This window comes from Vanacampus margaritifer, chromosome 9 (assembly GCF_051991255.1).
Source record: "Vanacampus margaritifer isolate UIUO_Vmar chromosome 9, RoL_Vmar_1.0, whole genome shotgun sequence".
Classification (NCBI taxonomy): domain Eukaryota; kingdom Metazoa; phylum Chordata; class Actinopteri; order Syngnathiformes; family Syngnathidae; genus Vanacampus; species Vanacampus margaritifer.
The window spans coordinates 20,471,602-20,494,257 of record NC_135440.1 but is presented as its reverse complement, the minus strand read 5'-3'; the positions used below and the strand labels follow the sequence as shown (position 1 = coordinate 20,494,257).

General features: G+C 39.1%; 1 protein-coding gene across 2 annotated transcripts in view; it reads right to left on the bottom strand.

Annotated features, from left to right (window-relative positions):
* Positions 1 to 6,347: 6,347 nt before the first annotated feature.
* The window catches only part of rftn1b (raftlin, lipid raft linker 1b), an 84,315-nt gene continuing 68,006 nt past the window's right edge, over positions 6,348 to 22,656 (bottom strand). For both annotated transcript variants that reach the window (XM_077576757.1, XM_077576758.1), the window contains exons 7-10: positions 20,367 to 20,476; positions 14,172 to 14,275; positions 8,030 to 8,105; positions 6,348 to 7,587 (exon numbers count right to left, since the gene is read on the bottom strand). In XM_077576757.1, coding sequence (XP_077432883.1) covers positions 7,060 to 7,587; positions 8,030 to 8,105; positions 14,172 to 14,275; positions 20,367 to 20,476 — 818 coding nt within the window. In that variant the 3' untranslated portion in view covers positions 6,348 to 7,059. The remainder of the gene's footprint in view (positions 7,588 to 8,029; positions 8,106 to 14,171; positions 14,276 to 20,366; positions 20,477 to 22,656) is intronic.

Here is a 22,656-nt window from a genome sequence, read left to right as displayed (position 1 = left end):
GTCCCTGAAAATGTATTTGTAGTGTTTAATTTAAAATGTACCTTTTTCTTTTTACCTGCTCTTGATGTTGTAGCACCGTTTTCCACTAGAGGGCAGTGTGGCACTGAGGGAGACAAGTACCACAAGTAGCACATCCGGTGTGATTGAGCTATTTTTTTTAAGGCTGGAGTTGAACTTAGGAGCTGAAAATTGACCACTTTTATTATTTTTTATTCCCATCGGTGTCAATTATTCTCCCCCTTCGACTACATTATACATGAAAAGCCTTTTGGAAAAATGACTATTGTTAAAAATAGTCAGTTGAGATGCTGTATAATTCAATAAGGTCCTGTGGATCCTCCATAATAGACATGCAAACCTTTCATGATGTCTCCATGTGTGTGTGTGATTGACTCGTCAATGTCTTCAATTAGCAATCAATCAATGCAGGCAGCAGAGTGCTTTGGTGTTGGGTGTTTGCTCTTAATGATCTTTTAGTCTGTGAGCAGTATGGATCGAGTCGGCCTTGTGGGCCCTTCATAACGCCGAGCCGCGTTATTATGGGCTGAAATATTGACCTGCGAGGGCCGTGCTGGGGCCTCGTGGCATTATTAGGATTTTCGCATCCATACGGAAACAAATGGGACCGTGATGTACGCTCGTGCTTCTCATGCCTTCATTTGTCCGTTTTTGCAACACGTTCACAAGCCACATTTGTGTGTTTACACGCTGAATGTGTGCATGTGTGTGTGTCCAAGCGTGTAATGCGGCCCTTGGGTGCCGTGCTGCGGTGCAACAGCGGCGCAAATATCCCATCAGTGTAAGATGCAAACTTTTGACCTTTTACCACTGAGCAAAATCGAGGGCCAAATGCACATTTAATGACGTTCTGGTTTAATGACGCCATCAACAAAACATGGGTTGGAGTGCTAATGAGATTATTTGATTAAGACATGAGAGTAGGAAATGAATTAGAGTTGTAATGTAATATGCATCAATAATTACTGTAATGTAAATAACAATCTATCCATTATGTGTAATTTTTTGAAAGTTTGTCATTTATAACTAATTGATTAACTCACTGGTGTCCAAACTCGGTCCTCGGGGGCCGGTAGTCCCGCAGGTTTTGGATATTTCTCTCCTCCAACACAGCTGAAGCTCATCAGCAAGCTCTACTAAGCCTGATAACAATCCTGTTGATTGAAACAGGTGCGTTGGAGCAGGGAAACCTCCAAAACCTGCAGGACTACCGGCCCCCGAGGACCGAGTTTGGACACCACTGGATTAACTCATTCACTGCCGTTGACGGCTATAGACGTAAAAAATTCATTTGAACTATTTGTATTAGTTTGACACTTTTTTCCACTTTTGTAATTAAGAGTATAAAAAAACCTTAAAAAAAATTATTAAACATTTAGAACAGATATAAAATTTGTGATTAATTGTGAGTTAATTATTGAAGTCATGTGATTAATTACGATTAAAAAATGTAATCGCCTGACGCGATTAAAAAAAGAAAGAAAAGATTGTTAAAAATTAGGGGCGCCAGGCGATTACAATTTTTAATTGCATTAATTCACTAGTTAACTCACGATTAATCACAAATTTTATATCTGTTCTAAATGAACAATAAAAAAAATGTAGGTTTGCACACTCTTGTTAACAAAAGTGGAAAAAACATGTGAAACTAATGGAAATAGTTCAAATGAATTTTTGACGTCTATAGCCGTCAATGGCAGTGAATGAGTTAAATAAATGTTTACTGATAAAAACAACATTACATTTGCATTATACTTTACTAATAGTTTACCACAATTGGCATCAATTCCATGGCATTGTTTAAGAACCCAATAAAGAAGCACACATGTGGACATTAAATATAAATACTTTTATAATGTACAAATTGTACAGATGCGGCGGCGGGTAACAATAATAACAACGTAGATGGACGGGACAGCATACAGATATAAAGAATACGTTGACACCATCACTGGCATGTTATCTTTTCATACACAAACAGGCAGCTGGAATGATGAAATATTCAAATGTCTCCTTCCTGACGTCAACAAATAAAACACAATTAACCACAATCCCTCGAGTGCGGTTGGCCTCTTATCGGGAAAAGACGGCGTTCCGCGGCTCTCGTGATGGGAGCGCCTGTCAAGGTTACGACCGTTCGTGCCTGTCTGAATGGAATGTTCAGACAAACAAACTGCTATCATGTGACCTTGATGATGTCATTGAGGGGAGGGCAGGCCAATGGGTTGACATGTTTAACAAAATAAAAAAAACAAAAAAAAAATGAACATAAGTAAAATTTATTAAAAGTAATTTCCTGGCAATGATGTAAACGGATGTGTCAAGGCAAAATTGAGAACTTGAGATACAATGTGACAAAATATCGATATCGCAATCCGGTATCGTTGCCATCGTGTTTTCCTAATTCATCCCACATATTTTTATGGTAAATTATGAAAGAAAAGCACATTTTGTATGGTTAATATTCTTTAATTAGGTGTTTTCTTCCAATATATTTATTATTACTAAATGAGAATTTTTAGCTTATTGCCCCTTTCCAATCAAAAGTGGATGCCTCTTTTATAAGACGAAGCAATCAGCAACGGTGGACTCTTAATTAAAATTGTAATGTGGTAAATGTCAATACATGACGTCTGTGCCCTTTGACCCCTTCAGATCCGTAGATGATTGCAGTGTAAATGACATATTTGCGTGTCTAAAGCGATAAAACGCATCATTTGGAGGATGTCAACACTTTTGGCTCATGATTGGAATCCTAGCTGACCAATCACAATCGTAAGATGATTTGCATGATGTTCATGTTAAAAAATGTGACATATACGCTTGGTATGTTTACAACACATTAAAGCCATACTACCCTGGCGTCCACTATAACAAATAAAAACATGAGATAACCCCTCCCCCCCAAAAAAATCCACGTTTTTATGTGGGAAGAGTCAAAATCTGTAAAAAAAAATCAAAATAAAAATGTCCAGCAGAAAAAATGCGGCTGTGAAGGGGTTAAGTGATTTGCATAAGTGAAATAAAACATGAAATAAAACATTCAATCAAAGCCCAAGAGCAGCCCCCCCCAAAAAAATTCCTCCACCAGTGAGTCAATGTTCTTCACATCTTGGAACACAATTAAGAGTGCTTCTCCCCTCTGGAAAAATCAATCCGACGGCCAAATGTGACCCTTGAACCCGGGCGGCCATTAATTAACTCTTTGACTGCCAGACGTTTTCAGAAAAGGGATGCCGTGGGTGCCAGCCGATTTAAGCATTTTTGACTGATCTTTCAAGGTCCACAGAAAATTATGTGTTTGAACTATGGAAACACACATACTACCAAATGAAAGATTGGACTCCCATCTTTCATCAGAAAAAAAAGTTTGTTTCTACCTTATTCCGTTTTTCAGTAATCAACAATAGAAAATGGTTAGTTTCACCTCTGTTTTGAAAAAAACATCTTTTAACGTCTTTGGCACTCCTCCATAGGATTTTACTAAACGTCATTTAACGTTTTTGGCATTCAAAGAGTTAAGTATGACCTCAGACTTTGCCGCCGGGAAGGGACGCGGACCATCAGTTTCAAACCAAGAAACCCTCGGGAGGTAGCTCGAAGCATGAGGTTGGTCAATATAGCAATAGGCAACTAGCATAAAAACGTTAAAATCATATTTAAAATGTCGCCTCCCCTCTGCAACGTTGCAGTGATGTCACCTTCAAAACACTGAAAATAAGTGTCACTTGTGTGCCTCAAATGTACATTTTTAAAAAAAACAACAGTCTGTGAAATACGATAATAATCAACATTAAAGCCTCGCTCATCTGTCTAGTTCAAATTTGGTAGCAATTGCAGAAAATCTTCAGTAGTCTGCCAAATTTCCCGTGGATAAGTGGAATTGGCTTTGCGGGCTGAATTGGGAATTTTTAAAAATCATTTCTGTCTGCGAGGATCGATGGAAACTGACCCTAAAATGGTCACTTGAAAAGCAAAATAAGACGACTTCTGCATGGATTTAAGACGTTTTTGTGGGTCTACTCATAATAGGCAAGACTAGGCATGGGCCGATTACCGGTTTACTATGGTATGAAAATGTTAAGGTTTCAATAACCGCTTATATTATCTGTCACTGGTAATGAGCTCTTCTTTTCTTTTTTTTTGAGGACACTTCTAAGCAGAGTCTTTGATGTGAATTGCCTTCAAATAAATTTAATGTCATTTTTTTTGGCGAGCAGTTACGCAGGGAGGAGGAGGATGGGGTATGCCCTTTAAAAAACATGTACAGTATATGTGTAGGTGTCGGCGTGTACTGGTTAGCCCCAAGGACAACATGAATACCCCCAAATTTGTTCTCAAAATAGCTCACCAGCGATGGGACACTGTGAAAAAAAAAATTAATCAGAAGAAGAATGTTATCATTTATGTATGTGTTTCTTTATTTAAACTTAACATGGCACACATATGGTAATGTACCGAATATTCTTATTTTGTTTAAAAATAAAATAGATTGTGTTGAATTTTAAAAAAAAAAATGCTGTTTTTGATTTACTCTAATATTTCAAATAAGTACATAAGCGTGGGACCGCCAATGTGACGTAAACAGCTTTGACTGGAAAATACATTTAGACGTATTTAAATACGTTTGAAGATACTTGTAAGCTAAATGCTAAAAATATAGCATTTTCCGGTGTAATGCCACAAGGGATTGCCTTGCGCATGCCCCATGGCAGAATGGCAATGACGAACAGAAATCATGCACTGGAAATATAATAAATCATAAAAATTGCAAATACAATTTTTATTACGTACATAATTTTCGAACGTATTGGTATAATGAAGACCAAATGCTATTTTCTATTTTATTTTTTTTATAAGTCAATACTCGATACTTGGCCTTTTGGGTAAAAATGCAACATATTTAGCATTTAGCCTACAAGTATGTTTATTTGCAAATACATTTGAATGTACTTGTTTACACGAATTTGCAAATAAATAAATTTTACAGCTGTCATTTTAATACCCAATATGCTTGCTTCAATCTAACATCGGCCCATGCCTAGACAAGACTACTAAATTTCCCATTGCTAACTGACACTGGCTCTGGGTGGATACGATTCTGGGTGCCGTTACTAAGCAAAATTTTTCAGGTATTTTTTACATATGGGGAAGTCCTCCAAGCAACAATTTACTTAATAAATCAACAACAACAAAATCAAGACAATTAGACTCGTTAAGGCTAACTGGTCTCGCACATTTTTTCCGCTCTACACAAAAACATCACCGGACAAAAAAAAACCACACGAGCAAACACAATGCATCTGGCTCGGGGGAACTGTTACATTTAAACAGCAAAACAATCAAAACCAGAGAAAACTTTCAGTTCACATTCAAGTGTGAACTGTGTGAAATCGGAAAGCATTTTTTCCTGGGGTGGACATTATTGTCAATAAAAGAACTCCTCCCTCTCCTGGTGTAAGAAATGCCTGATTCCTGACAGACGTCCTAACGACAAAAGCCATTAGCGACCTAATGAGCAACCGTGTAGCGGCCGTGGACGCCTCTCACCTTGGCGACCCACCCGCTGTCCCCGCCTTTTACTACACGCCGTTACCAAACGCCATCTCGCAACTCGCTTATTGTGACAAACAACACCCGCTGAGGAGCGCTTAAATAGCCGGCGGTAGAAGCCACGCTAGCTTCCATTACTTCAAAACGAGCCAATTCATTTAGATTCCGTTTTTTTGCGCCACAGGCACCTTGCGTTCGTTTTATTTAGCTCAATTCACATCCTGGCAGTTCGCACGTTTTTTTTTTGGGGGGGGGGGGTTGTCTGTTGTCAAGTGAAATTTAGTAGAAAATGTGGTTTTAAGACGGTCCAAGCTTACGTGATGTACGGATGGCGTGCAATGAGCGAGTTTGCGCAATGACGTGAGAATACGTCAGTTAGCATCATACTTGATTTTCATTAGACTGTTTTATATTTGTGATTTTCATACAGATATTTACTTTAATTGTGACTTTCTAAAAATGTAGGATTTTAGGTTAATTCGTTAGACTTCAGCATGTTCTGACTTGCGTACAAGTTCAAGTTACGCAACCGCTAACTCAGTTGTAAACTGACAACTTCCTATATTTGAATTCACCCCACAATTAAGACACCACAAATGTAAATAATGCTAACCTTTAGCTTGCAGCTAATGGTACCGTGGACCAAAAGTGGGAAATCCAGGTCCAGAAAGTAAAAAACCCTGCCCCAGTTTGGCTTTAGCCCCAAGTGCTAGCTAGCAGCTCCCTAGCTAGCTCCCATAGTGCTTGTTTACTTTTTAGGCAGCTAGCCAGCTAGCATTAGGGGCTAAAGCCAAACTGTGGCAGGGTTTTTACTTTCTGGACCTGGATTTGCCACCTCTGCTGCGGACCTTGATGAGGAACACTGAGTAGGAATCCATCCTCAAACATTAAAGCTACATGGCATTCCCGTGAATTTCACATCTGCTTGTTTGGAACATTCTGTATGCAAGGTGAGCGTAGCAGTCAATGTTGTCGCTCCGACGCTACTTTGGATTGCCTGTCGCAAACAAAGTCCTCCCCCATTATTGGCCTTCTCGTCAAGGCAACCCTTCAGATCACGCAAAACTAAACGAATCAGTTTTTTTTGTCTTTAGGCAGTCAGTAGTACGATGGGGGTTGGCCAGGGTTCTTTGTTGTTGTCTTTTTGGATTTTCTCCAAAAGAGAGTCCAATTTTTTTTTTTTCTGTTTACATCATTCATGCAGCACTCCTTATCCCTTTAAAGGCAGAAGGTGTGCAGGCCAGCAAACAAACAGCAAGCTCGGGTTTGAGGTTGAAGTCCAGTCCCAGCATCTTCAATTGGTTCCTTCAGGTCCTCCAGGGATTCATGGTACATTCACAACGTGCGGTTATACAGCAGTCGGTGGATGAAAGGTGACAGTTTTAGAGGTCGATGCAGCTCGTGACGCTCCCAAGTCCAAAAAAATGTGTCGGTGTGAACCCTGTCTTAAGTTGAAGCTTTTAGAGGTAGGGTTTCCACAATTCCGGTCTACTCTTGTAGGATTTCGTTTATCGTTGGGGTCTGTGAATCTGCCACCATATCCTTGTCCTTGACATCCAGGCCGACTGAGTCTTCGGTCTTGGATTGGTTCTGGTCTGGTTTATCTTCATTTTTGTCTTCGTCCATTTCTAGGCCATTTTCCACTAAAGCTTCAACTTCCTGCTCGTCCACGGTCTCGGCCTCCATTTTGTCAGCATCAGTAGCTTCTGTGACTTCCTGGCCGTCTGTCCTCTCCAGAGGCTCTGTCGATCCCTCTTCGTCAAGTTCAGGCGTTTCCCTTTCTATCTCTTCTACTACTTCAGCTACTTCCTCTTTCGTTTGGAGAGTTTCTACATTGACGGCGTTTGCGTCTTCAATCTTTCCATCTTGCCCGTTCGGTTTCTCGTCTTCCTCATTTCCAACCTTTTCCACGTGATTGGGAATCTTCACGTCTTTTTCCGGTTTAGGTTGAGTCTTCTTGTTTTTGTGTTTGATGCCGTTTTTGTTGGTCTTACCGCGAGGTTTGAAGATCAGTTTCTGTAAAATGGGAAGTTTGCATTAGCGTGGCAGCATTTGGCAAAGTACATCATGAAGACATAAGTGTTTAAAATGAAACAAATCTGACTATTAAGGTTCAGTGGAGAGAAGTCATCGTCTCAAGATGAACGGTGCAGAAAAACAGACTCAGGAATCTGGTTGACTTGTGCTATCTCCTAAATCTTTGGCCTATTAACTGTGTTGTGTCGTTCCACTCACACAAAGGTTAACTTCAGGGGTTATCACTACTATTCGGGGTCATCTACAATAAATGTCCAGCTCTGCTTCTGTAAACATTTCGCCCACTGCCAAGGAATTCACCATAACGCTAACAGAGAGACCATTGTATTGGACAAAAAATAAAAGGGAAAACATCTGGATGGGGGCCACAGAGCTATGACATTAGCCAGGAAAACAACAAGAGAAAAGTGAGGTCGTGTACCTTGGATTCCCTCCGCTTCCGGCTCAAGACGGGTCGCTGCAGGAACACAATCTGTTTGGTTGCCAGACTGCCATCGCTACAGAGGACACAAGAACAGGGAATGGCGTGATCCATAAGTTTCTTGGTAGGCAGCACATTTTTTGGTATTTTTTTCCAGATTTCTGCCAAGATTGAAATGTTTGGCTGGTGGTTCGTCCAGTTTTGTATTCTGGGGCGGTTGTTCCTTTCTTGGCATACACACTCTGAAGTCCCAAATGCATTTCATCCTGAGTTACCTTCAAGTCAAGATGGTTACAAATTTTCCTGGTCTTGGTCTTGAGAGTAAATACTTTGGTCTCTGAGACAAGACCTTGTGTTAGGAACGTTACGTTTCTATAGCACTTTTTGAGAGACAAAAGGTTGCAATGGTCCCCAACTACTGGGCTGCCGACCGGTCCCCAGACCATTTGGTACCAGGGTGCACATAGATTGAACAAAAGTATTGATTGTCAGAGTCTGAAAGGTGGCCCTGTACATACAACTCTTCTGCTCACAAGCCATGAGAAAATGAGTGAAGACAAACAAACGGGGAAAAAGCAAAATAAGGGACAGAAGCAAAGCCTACAACTTCCAACAGGGATGTGATTTTTCCGCTAATTCGCGGAATTCCGCTTTTTTTATCTCCCCCCCCCCACAAAAAAAAAAAATTCCGATTTTTTATTTTTTATTTTCTTAATTTTTTTTAGTAATTCATTGTGTATGCACATGACTCCGACAGATAACATCTTCTGCTATAACAAAGACATTTGTGGTATGCTCTAATATGAGTTACTTTTCATTTGGTCATGATACAATTATTTGTTCATGAAATTTGAACTCTTCAACATTATTTATGTGTTAACTTAGTAATCACATTAGTTAGATATGATGATATTCTCAGTGATAGTTTTTAAAAGCAAAGGCAGTCCAATGTTTTTGAATGTGACTGATTTTGAGTTGACTAAAACTGCCATTTTATATGTTTTACAGTATATGGGATAGTTCAATATACATTGAAAATTTATGCTGTTGTTTTGTCTATTTCTTTGTCATGTGAGTGCATTGAAAGTACTTAAAAACACGGAAAACCCATGAGCTCCGGGGGGCTTCGCCCCCCTTGTCCCCCCACCCTGGACCTAGCTGGGTGCTAGCGGCCCCCAGACCCCCGGCTAAATTTTCAGATAATTTCACTTTGGTCAAATCACATCCCTGTTCCAAGAAAAACCGCTGCATTTACCAGACGATATCAGCAGTTTTACTTAAAATCCTCATATTGATTGCTGCAGGTGGTTCTTGTAACGTACCAAGCCCGTTCTGTGTAATATGTGCTGACTGGCTTCTAAATGAGGCAGTAAAACCTTGCAAACACACACAAACACCCTGCGGATTTGCAGCATCCCATCTTTTTGAAAGTTGCAAACAAATGCTGACTAACGTTATGCGCACGTTGTCATCAAGAAGGAAGAAAAAAGCAGTTTTATCTTCCACGTGATGTATTTTGGATGACTTGTCCTGCCGTTTGTAGTACGGAAGCAAGATCAACTTGAGTCCCGTCTGTATTCGAGACGAAGACTTTTGATAAAGAGGCGACTTCCCAGCCGCTCTCATCCGCTGGTTTCGCGGAACCGTGACCTCTTAACTGCCGTCATTTGTCAGCGCCACTTTCGCACCGGCAACGCACTTTGTAATTTGTCTTAGAGCATCTTTTTTTCCCACCGAACAAAAGCTCCTATGGCTTCCACATGTGCCCGTGTCAGGTTTTGGGTCGGCGCCCCTGTATGATCCCAAATCCTTTCAGTCTTTTCTTTACGCCGCACTCATTAACGAGACGTCTGCTCTGTTTTGTTTTGTTTTTTTAAACGGGCCGCTACAGGCTGATGCTGACAGCTTTATTGTTTGCTTCTGCTTTATGGCTTTCATGTTCCATCCTGCTGTTTTGGACTAAAATGGAGCCGTCCACGTCGCCCACAAGTAAGAGCTCCGGCTGCTTGATGACGGCTCAGCAACATTAAAAGCCCCGCTACAAATATTCCATTTCGCAACATGAAATAGATGCGAGAGTTCTTATATAAACCACCCCAAAAAAAGCCTCACAAAAACATCTTTTTCCATTAACGGCCTCCTCGCGCCATCTCTGCGAGCTATTTTCTAGGCTGTCAAGATTGCCGGACGGCTTCCTGGGGAATCAAAGGCGAAAAAAGCGAGCGCGTTTTCCCAGCAGAAGCTTCAGTCCGGCTTGTTGAGGAAATGACAGGCCTTTGTGCAATACTCTGCTGCGCTAGTAAGACGTCACATCTACTCGCTATTGAATAGACCTGGAGGTGGTAGCGTCCTAATACAACATGGAAGAAGGCTTCAAAAAAGCACATGAAAAGTCACAAACTGCTCTTAAAATGGACGCTACACTGTAAGATTTGTCCTTGACTGGTTTCTAGTTGGTGTTGTTTTATTTATAAACCCGGTTAATTTGGAAGGTACGACACAAGGCGGCCAAATCAGACAAGACGTTGATTATTTATTGTTGGCACTTGAACAGCTATAGTTTTCAGGGATTACGGTTCAAGGTAGTTGAGGCTTTTTCACACTGCACTTAGTTTTTTTTTTTTGGTGTTTACCGCAAAGCACAAGTACAAGCTTGCCCATATTTGGAAGTGGCTGCTTAGCGGCCTACCAGCCTGATTGTCTTTATGTGAGGATCGTTCCTAAGCAAAAACCTACTTTTATATATATATATATATATATATATATATATATATATATATATATATATATATATGAATTTGAAGTTTTACGCTAGTAACAGTTCTTCAGATATTGTCAAACCTTAACTCTTTGACTGCCAGACGTTTTCAGAAAAGGGATGCCGTGGGTGCCAGCCGATTTAAGCATTTTTGACTGATCTTTCAAGGTCCACAGAAAATTATGTGTTTGGACTATGGAAACACACATACTACCAAATGAAAGATTGAACTCTCATCTTTTATCAGAAAAAAAAAGTTTGTTTCTACCTTATTCCGTTTTTCAGTAATCAACAATAGAAAATGGTTAGTTTCACCTCTGTTTTGAAAAAAAAAAAAAACGTCTTTTGACGTCTTTGGCACTCCATAGGATTTTACTAAACGTTATTTAACGTTTTTGGCAGTCAAAGAGTTAATAAATTATCGTTGGTATTAACTGAGATCAAGTCCAATAATCCGTTTGTTTTTTCTCGTTGTTGTAATGACTATGAGCTTTTGTTTTCCTATGCAATCATCAATCGAACAAGGCTTTTTTTATGTGTCCTCGCCGTCCTTTTTTTAATTTTTTTTTTTTATCGTCGAACGATGAGGAATGACTTAATGGCTGCGAAATGTAATCACCAGCTACACTAATTGAATGCAGCCAAGGCGCGACGAGAAAAAACAAAAAAACATTTGCAGACATGTTGTTTCAACGAGCGAGCGAGCAATAGCCGCCGCGCAAACACGCCTAATGAGTATCAGAGTGAAATGTATCATCAAACTGTTTGCAGGCTGGGTGAGAAATAAGCTGCTTGTTGTACTCTATCTAGGCCGGCTTGATTAATTAGCTCTGTTGTGTTGTGGCGTGGAGGCACTTTGCGTGTAAAGGGGGTAAGAGGGAGGGATTGGGGGGGGCAGGGGGGGCAGGGGGGTTGCTGTATGAGATCATGAATCAGTTGTGAAAGAGGAAAGAAAAACATTCAGTCAATGTGCTGATGGAAATATGTAACACTTCTCTCCATTAGTGGGACGTATCGCAGCTTTTTGTCAATGGAAACGTGAACTGACTGAACTGTTTTATGCAGCGTTTACAACAGATCGGGTTGAAATAAAAAGGGCTTGCTGTGGGCGGGCTGTTACTGAAATACTGGTACTGTGATATCGACCTTCCGCATACTGGAATCGACCCCAGAACAAAATATGGATATTTTTATATTTTTAAGACAAATTTATAATCAATTGTGTTTTGTATTAGTGTCAGCATCCCTTTTGGTATCATCAATTGTGTGGAATTTTTCTTCTTACTCATTTTATTATTATTATTATTATTATTATTATTATTATTATTTTGCCATTAGAAGCTTGAAAAATTTTTTTTCTTCTTCTTTCTTTGTTCTACAAGAAGGGTTTCTTGCAGTAAAAAGAAAGAAGAAAAAAAAAACTTCCAACTATGGAACTTTTAACTCTTTGATCCCAAAAATGTATTTATATGTTTGTTGTTTTTTTTTTATGTTTGTTTTGTTTTTTATGCTAGAGCATACAGTACAGAAGGCTTTGATGCAGCCTCTGACCTAAAGAGGACGCTTAAAGCAATGGTAGTTATTACAAAAAACGGCCAGCAGGTAGCAGCAGAGTATCAGAGATCAACCAGGGCCATGTTGCAAAAAAGCTTTCCCCCCAGTGTTTTCAACAGATTTGTGAATAATGATGAAACTTAGCTATATTCTAAATGCTAATTGCTACAAAACAGAAACAGATAGACATATACTTTTTTTGTTCTGAAGAAAGAAGAGACCCTAATCTTTCTTTTGGTAGGGTCCATGTTTTTATAGCAATAGAACACAATATTCTGTGGGTCAAAATCCAGTAAAACAGTCGGGAGCGAAGGGGGTTGCTTCAGTGACATTGGCTGGATGTGCATGAGTTCATTATGTTTATTTTATTTTATAATTTTTTTACCTTTAAAAGTCTCCTTTTGTTATGGATTTTTTTTTTGAACTTTCAGATGCCCACTTCTACCAATGGATTAAAATGATTTGCTTTTTAATGAATGAATTAATTTATGAATTAAATAATTTTTAGAATGGGAAGAGCTTTACTGGCGGTAAAACAAAAAACAAAAACAACGTCCATGTTATCTAAATCTAAAAGTTGATTTTATAAAGGTATTGTAGACTTCGCCCTCCTTTGGCTTTGGCACTCCATAGTTGCAACAAAGGAAAAAAAACAACCTAAATGACCAATAACACTGGCGGAAACAGGCTTCTGACACTAGAAAAAAAACACAATTTATTTGATTTTTTTAATAGCAGACTTCATATATCTTCTTTTAATTTAACCGTTTGATTCTCATCCCCAAATATGACTTCAGTTTTTCAACTAGCTCGAGTAGCCTACCACAGCATTTAGGAGCTTTTCCTACAAGCGTAGAAGCTTTGACACATGAAGTTTATGTCACCGCGTTCCACCTTCTCTTAACCAAAAGCGGATGTCGCCGTCGCCGCCGCCACTAGCGATGAGTCAGTGCGGGCTTAGCCGAGAAAGCGTTTCAGCGTGGAGGGTTTTTCCTGTGACGGGCGGCAGCTGCTCTGCTTTAAAAGTTGCTGAGAAGCAGATTTAGGTCAGCGTCTTAGAGCAGGAAGTTTGTTTGAACCGCAACTCAAGACAAGGTGTGCATGCTGGCTCTGTTCCACTTGATACAATCTAGGCCAAGCGATGGTGGAGAGAAACAGCCACAAACAAGTGTGAAAGGAGATGACCTATTAAGAGCTTTCACAAGTCACATCCACGCTCGGCACACACACGCAATGACAAAAACAATAAGGCTCCGGAATTGAGTATATTCAAATTTGGTAGCAATTGGACAAACACTTTGCCTTTAACTCTTTGACTGCCAGACGTTTTCAGAAAAGGGATGCCGTGGGTGCCTGCCGATTTAAGCATTTTTGACTGATCTTTCAAGTTCCACAGAAAATCATGTGTTTGGACTATGGAAACACACATACTACCAAATGAAAGATTGGACTCTCATCTTTCATCAGAAAAAAAAGTTTGTTTCTACCTTATTCCGTTTTTCAGTAATCAACAATAGAAAATGGTTAGTTTCACCTCTGTTTTGAAAAAAAAACGTCTTTTAACGTCTTTGGCACTCCTCCATAGGATTTTATTAAACGTTATTTAACGTTTTTGGCAGTCAAAGAGTTTGTTTGTTTGACTTTGAAAATGGACAAAGCAAAAAAAGTCACTTCAAACTTCCTGTGTCTTATCAGGCACGTCTTGAAACTTTCTCCTGATAGACACAGCTGCCAAATTTCCTGTTTCTAAGTGAAATTAGCTTCGGGTCTGAATTTTCCCAAAATCTCAGGTGGTGTCACTGCTGCCAAATGTTAAGCATGGGTGATTACCTGTTGGTCTTGATGACAGGTGTTGGCAGCACACAGGTGAGTCTCCAGCCGTACATGGCCAAGGACTGCAGCAGGGGAACATAATCAGCCTTCACCTGCAAACCCTGTGTGGAAAAAGACACACACCGCTTATTACAATCAACCCTGCAAAACAATAAGCGAGGCTTAAAAACAGCATCAACTCTCGCATATGATTATGCGTATCGGTGCTTTTATTCAAGGCTTTTGTGTCATGTTGGAGTTTTCGAAAAAGGTTGGAAAAATGAATCAAGCACGGCAAAAAAATCCCCAGTTGCTATGAGTCAACATAGCAACGCGCTGAGCTGATGACAAGCGTTTGTCAGCACACTAAGACCTTGAAAAAAAACAGGCTGCTCAGTGAAACTGCTCACTTTGTGGCGAACATTCATGTCTTGCTGTTTTAGTTTTAGTTTTTTTTACGAGACACCTCACTGTCAGGAAACATAGAAATTTGAAGACAACATTGTGTTGCAAGAACATTCAAAGTAAGAGCAGAAGTCTTGAGATTTGAGGTTGTCTTGATTTAGTGGTATTGTGTGATTTGGAAGAAGTGGGATTTAACAGAACTCTCATGGGATTTTGTAGAAGTCTTGTGAGATTTAATGGAAGTCTTGTGGGATTTAGCACAGGTCTCGTGAGATTTCACATAAATCTTGTGAGATTTCACATAAGTCTTGTGAAGTCTCATGGGATTTTGCATAAATCTCATGAGATTGCACATAAATCTTGTGAGATTTACATAAGCTTGTGAGATTTCACATTAGTCTCGTAGGAGTTAATAGAAGTTTCGTGAGATTTCACATAAGTCTTGTGAAGTATCATAGGATTTCGCATAAATCTCATGAGATTTCACATAAGTCTCGTGAGATTTCACATAAGTCTTGTGAGATTTAATGTAAGTCACGTGAGATTTCATGGAAGTCACGTGAGATTTCATGTAAGTCTCGTAGGATTTAATAGAAATCTTGTGAGATTTCACATAAGTCTTGTGAAGTCCCAGGATTTCGCATCGATTTAATTAGATTGCAAATAAGTCTTGTGAGATTTTGCACAAGACTCGTGAGATTTCACATAAGTCTCGAGATTTCACATAAATCTTGTGAGATTTAACACAAGTCTCATGAGATTTCACACACGTCAACATAAGTCTCATAAGATTTAACAAAAGTCTTGTGGGATTTAGCAGAAGTTTTGTGAGATTTAACAGAACTTTCGTGGGATTTAGTAGAAGTCTCGTGAGATTTAACAAAAATCTTGTGGGATTTAGTAGATGTCTCATGGGGTTTAGTAGAAGTCTCACGGAATTTAACAGAAGTCTTGCGGGATTTAGCAGAAGTCTCGTGAGATTTAATGTAAATCTTGTGGGATTTAAGGAAAATCTGGTGGGATTTAGTGGAAGTCTTGTGTGATTTGACACTAGTGGGCAAAAGTGCATAAAGTAAAATAAAACGTGAACATTTTGTTTGCCCTCTGAATTGTTTTCCAGTAAAGCTTTCCTCTTAGCTCCGTGAACCTTTTAATTTAATTCAAGTTGTGAGCGAGCGCGTGAAATCAAAATCAAATGCTGACATTTTTCATGCAAATTGCCAATGTAGAATGCATGTACCAAAACGTAATAAAAGGAACTAGTAACCTCAAACAGGAAATGAAGCAAATGAAGTCTGAATTAATGCACTTTGATAAGACAAATAAATGGGAAAAGGTAATGAGGCCCGCAAACAGACACACATAATAAATGTCAAACATCACAAAGATTTAAATGCAATTTAAACTCATTCAATGACGTACGAGCCAAACGCAGCCTGGAGGGAAAGTGGAAAAATAAACATAAAAATGTCAGGCAAGAGAAATAAGTGATAAGCGCTAGACGTGTTCTGCAAGTAAACAACTGCACGCATTCTGCATTCAAATGTCAACAGCGTTAAACCCTCGCCTCAAATCATAAAAAGTTGTCTTCGTCACTAACCACGTCAAAGTTGAGCTTGTTTTTGCGTTCACTCGCTTCATTTTTTATTCATGCGGAGTTTTGAGTTTCGTTGGGTTTTGTTTAAAGACGACACACCTGCTCAGGCTTCCGCTGTTTTTTTTTTAATCCAAACATCAAAATGACACTGTTTCTTCTCTTGTCAAAACAGAATTTGTACGATCTTCAATTATATTAATTTAGACTACTAAGGACAACTTAAATGATGGAGTGGGCCACAATTTTTCATCAGTGCTACTGGGGGCTACATACTGTAGGATCAAGGGCTTCCTAATCTGATGTATGACAAAAATTTCAAATATAAAAAAAAAAACATGATTTCATAATGCGTTTCTCAATGCATGTATGAAAGATCCACTGTCTTAAAAAAATAAATGAATAAAAAATTATATACAGAGTATGTGAGCCGAAAAGTTCGTCTTCCAAACAAGTATTTCCCATAGGAAACCATTGAAATGAGAATAATCCGTTCCCAGGTCCCCATAAAACACAATTTTCTACTAAAAAAGCCTTAAAACTACACAAAATATACCTTATTTTATGTATAACAAATGTGCTATTGTATTGTAATTAAAGAAATACACTGTACTGTATAATAAAGTGTTTTTATTTGCAAAACTTGCAACTTGCCTTTGTGATGGTACAGTAGTTGAAGGCTTGATGGAATGGAGTGGGAGGAGGAGGGAGGGAGGGAGTTACTGTTTGGAAGGAGAGTCCTCCGGTGTGGCTTCTCTTCTTTGCTTCTTAGGAGACTCTTTATCCTTGTTGCTGACTAAAAACCTCTTAATTGACACCTGTTGCTTTCTGAGTTGTAAGGTCTTACGAAACTGAGGCATCACATTATCATTCATCGTGTTGATGATTCTCATAGCCACAGTCTTTTCTGAATGTCTGAATGTCTTTTCACTCCACTTTGCTAGCATGGTCTTGATGCTCTCACTTGATGCTGACAAACGCGCACCTCGTTCGTGTTTGTCGATGATCTCCTTCTTCTGCTCGACCGTCATTTTCTTCAATGTCTTCTTAGGCTTAACACTAGCCTTTTGTGGGGTCTTTTTCGGTCCCATGGTAGCAAAAGTACACTCCAAAAGTACTCCAAAATGATCCAAAATGTCTACCGAACACAAACCACGTCCGCACTCAAACAAAGGTGGCGACGAACTGTGGGACGCCGTGAGCGTGCGTCAGCTTCTCGTGATTTCTCGTGTCGCGAGATTTGGTTCGTCCGCCGAAAACTAGTTCGTCAGCCGAGACAAAATGCTCGCGAATTTAATGTTCGTGAGGCGAAAAGTTCGTGAGCTGAAGCGTTCATGAGCCGAGGTACCACTATATATATATATATATATATATATATATATATATATATATATATATATATATTTCTAGTGCAAATGGCTCTTTTACATAAAAAAGACTATCCAAGGACGGCAACAAAAAAAAAATGCCGATCAACAAACCATATTAAGTGCATTAAAAAAAAAAAATCAACTCATTCAACATTTTAATCTTATTGAGGTGCCATTTTTGTCCTGCATGTCATTCCAAATTCGCCCCAAAAATATTTGGTCTACTCACGTTGCAGTAACGGGCAGTGTAAGACCCAGTGTAAGTGCAAATAAGCCATGTCTGCCATCTAGTGGTGAATGGTGATATTACAACTTACTTAAAACTATAGTCGACTCCTGCACACTTGTGGTTTATCAAATTTTTTAATATTTTAGCATTTTCCATTTTTTTTTTAACTGGGATTTATTTCTTTGTATTTTTTTTTTTTTTTACACATTTCTCTGCTGTTTTTGCAGAAATAATGTTTTGGGGTTTATTAAATTTTTTTTTATTGTGGGGTTAGGGGGTTGAAGGGGCCACTCAGTGTGGTTGGGGGCTGCGTGAACAAACCACATCTGTTCGTATAATCCAAGTCTGCTCTCTTTATGCTAACATATAATATGAAACACCATAGATGAGATAACAGAAATTAGCATACGCTTGATGTTATCGGAAACATAAACCTACAAACACCTGCTACTTAATGGAGTTTGGTTTTCCCAAATACTCACAAGGTATAAAAAAAAAAGTAGGACATTTGATTACGTATGTGTATAAACGCGGGTGCGTTCTTTGATTGGAAGCATCCTTCGCGCTGAAGACGAACACGTCACCAGCTCGCATGTCGCACATGCCTTGCAGTGTGTGATATCTCAGTTCTCCCTGGCGGAGGTGAGAGAAGAGGCGACCCAGATAGCAGCGGGGCTAATTTGCACCAGCGCTCGACGTGAGAGGTCGCGCTCGGCCTGTCAGGTTCCGCCGGTTCGATAAAAAGGACGGAACGCTGCTCACCGGCGATCGCCGCGAGCCTCGTGCTGCGCTAAATCGATGGATTTAGACTCATAAATGCTCAGAACATCGTGAAGATGTTTTTAAGGCAACATCCTGTTTGATTGAAGTCATTGAAGTCAAGCTTTTGCAGTTGTTTGAAGGCCTTTGAGTCAAATTCAGGTAACTGAGGTGAACTTGAAGTAAACGGGGTGGTGAAGATGAAGAGTAATGCAAACGGGTTCAATAAGATCGCTTATGTGACGCGTAAGTCAAAATAACGTAAAATCTCGCAAGACTTCAATAACATGAAATGACCTCGCGTGCTGTGAGAATTGTTCATTTCAAAGAGTTTCACCGTCAATTACTTGGTAGCTAAAATGGCTGAAGTTGTTGCAGTTGTTTCAAAGTTTAGATTTATCATAACATCTATGCTAATCTCTGTTAGCCTGTCAAACTATATAATAGCATCAAGCTAGTAGACTTTTGTTAGGTTAATTTATATGGTTTGGGGAATATTTTTGTGTTAAAGTATACAATGTTTAATCCTCTTGTTTAAGATGTCAGTTTTACATAATAAAAGAAATATATTCTGTTCATTAAACGGTGAAAGCCATTTTCTTAAGTGAGAAGCTTTTTGGTATATTGATAAAATCGGGCCCAACGTTGTGAGCTAGTAAAAATTACAAATCAACCAAAAATGTTATATTCCATGTACAATATATTGTATTATATATCTTGTGCTCTGGTCATATGATTGGCTGCGCTTCACGGAGTCGCCTCCTTATTAGCTCGTTAAGACCGCCAGTGCGGCAGTGGACCGTCAAAGAGGCGAATTGGTGGGACAAGGAAAACGTCCTTTCACACTTCGAAAAGTCTAAATTCCATTAGCGAGATAGCATCTGTATACACGCACATGCGGCACAGAGTACACACATGGACAAGCAGGCATCCGCACACCTTTTAAACACACCGGACAGAAATCCATTTTAACACCAAACCTTTGCTGACGGAAGATGTAATCGGGAGCTGATAAGCGCTACGCACACACACAGTCAATATGTCAATAAGATGTACTGCATGTTTCAATGTTTCATTCCACAAATAACAAAAACAACCAACAAAAGTAGTGAAAGCAAAAAAAAAGAAGAAAAAAAGACACAATTGTTGGTACCGTTGCCCACAAATGTTCAATAGGGTTGTGATCAGGGTTCTTCAGAAAATGCTTGTGTTGTTTTTAGAGTTTCTTGGGTGTTTTTAGTTTTGGGCCTTTATCCCATTTGAGAGCAAGTTTTCCAACACCGGGTAGCTCGTTTTGGCTTCAGAATGCCTCAAATAGTCTGGCGAGAAAATCAAGAGATTGACGAGAACTACGGGCAAAATATGTCGTACATCCTGTTGTTAACTCATTCACTGCCATTGACGGCTATAGACGTCAAAAATGAATTTGAACTATTAGTTTCACATTTTGTTTCTACTTTTGTTAACAAGAGTATTAAAACGTAGAAAAAAATCTATTGTACATTCAGAACAGATATAAAATTGGTGATTAATCTTGAGTTAACTAGTGAAGTCATGTGATTAATTACAATTAAAAATCGTAGTCGCCTGATGCCCCTAATTAAAAAAAAAAGAGAGAAAAGATTATAAAAAAATTAGGGGCGTCAGACGATGACATTTTTTAAATTGTTATTAATCGACCAATCACAAATTTTATATCTGTTATAAATGCACAATAAAAAAATTCTAGGTTTTCATACTCTTGTTAACAAAAGTGGAAAAAAATTGGAATTCGTTCAAATGAATTTTTGACGTCTATAGCCGTCAATGGCAGTGAATGAGTTCAAATGCTAATAAATGCTCAAATGTTTACTGACGTCAATGACGGTCCACTGCTCCACCACGATGGCGTCGTAGGTGGTGTTGGCTTCGCCTTCGCCGGCTTCCTGGAACACGAAGACGCTTTCCACAGATTTGGGAAGCAAATCTGCAGAGAGGAAGGAAAACACGGCGGCCGTGAACAGCCGAGAAAAATAAACACTTATAAGAGCAAGTGTTTTAGAAATCATTTTACATATCTGGAACCTTCAACTTCATACTAGGATTGCAACAACAATTGCTTTCAACACATCAGGTGGTCGCTAACTTAAAATTTTACGGTACAAGCAGAACATTTAGCAAAGTAAATATTCCTATTTCCTGTCATTTTCATTGTATCGCTGCTAAATGCTAAAACAGTAAATGCAGGAAGCACGTCTTAAATTCACATTATATTATAATAATAAACAAGTTATACATCTGCTAATAAAAAAACGTTAAGTACATGTTTAGTGCCAGTATCAGCAAATGGAATGTTCCATACAGAACAATGTGCAGTTCGTTGGAATACCTCGAGGAGATGAACTCCCGCAAGTCAGGTTTCCATCCAATTGTTTGGAATTTTTTTAAGCAAATTTACTGAAAATGTGCAAAACAGACATGCGACTCATGCCCGTTTCCATCTGTTCGTCTTTTGCGAATATAGAAAGGGCACTCCGCCGCTGTAGGTGGCAGTATACACCAATAGAGATAAAACAGGAAGTGACGTCATATGAGTTTGCTTTTGTCATTTTGTGGCGTTTCTTTGCTGTTTTCCATCTAAAATTGCATTCATATTTGCTTCTTTAATTAATTCCAAGAAGATTTCTGTTTCGTCGTCCTCCCAAACAAACTTTACTTTAACGTCCGGCATTGCGTACGTGTGACGTAATACCCGGTCAAAACGCGTGACGTGTATCTGGTCTTATTCGCATTTTCCTTGTTTTTTTTTTGATACGCTTCAAAACTCAACGCCAAGCGTAAAAACTATTTAGCAAATTTTAGGCGCTTTTTCAAAGTTTTCTGCATTTTTCACCATGAATGTTTCCTCACAACATGAGTCGGATTCATCAAGATTTGTCAAGAGGTTCATTAGGAAGAAAATTCACACCGACATTCTGCCTTATAAATCGTTGTGGTGTAAGGAAACCGCATGCTAAACTAGTCATATGTCACACATTCGTTGCCATGACTACTATTTTTATTTTTTTTAACCATTTCTTCTGCTTCCTTTTGGCGGGTGGCAAATACTTTTTTGGGTGCGTTACTGCCACCTTTAGCATGCTATAAAGAATGCATGACTACTACTACTTCTTCCTACCTTCTTTCTAATTTTAATATATACAAGTCATAGGACCAGAGCAGATGCGTTTAAAAAATAATTTTTTTTTTTTTTTTCACAGAAGAGCTCAGTATTGTTCATTCGATTTGACATCATCATTGCTCTCCTTTTTTTTTTTTTTTTTTTTTAAAAAACAACAAATCAATTAAAAAAAATTTAATAAATGTTTTTTTTTTTTTTTTTAAATACATATACATATATATATACATATACACACATATATATATATATATATATATATATATATATATATACATATATATACTTACTAAAAAATAATAATTTTTTAAGAACAATGGAGCAGCAATAAATAAATGAGATGTTTATTTATGTAGGATATGATGCAGGAAAAAGGAAGTGCAAAAGGAGTGACTTGAGTCACATGATCTCAAACATGCTCCAATGCTGATATATTTCCTCCGCATCACATCCCAGACACACTGGCCTTCATGACCCCCCCCCGTACACACCCCGTGTCTCTTCCTATTCCTTTGAAACACACACACATACACATACGCACACACACACGGTCATGCAGGCTGGCCCTGAGTGCTTTCTCATTACTGCCCTGCCATTTCCACACTAATACAGTTTGCCGGAGCCCAGACGCAACACAAGACACTCCACATTTCATTACGAGACCCCAATAATAGTGTTGGGGTGGGAGGGGCGGTGCCTTGTGGCTGGAGCGACAGGAAGGAGGATAGAAAAGCAGACAGACAGCGAGGGGATTCATATAGATGCCCCCCCCCAAAACCTAATTAGGACTGGTGCACTCTCAATTGAAGATGTTTCAGACATCTGCTGGCTCGCTCTAATGCAGACATTGTTCACTCCAGACCCCCAAGACTCCCCCCCCCCTTCAATACCATTCAAACCTCCAGATTCGCTTTTTTTTTTTTTTTTTTTGTGGTCCTCTATCCATTTTGGAAGTGACCGTTTTCCGTTAACCAATCAGCACACTGCAT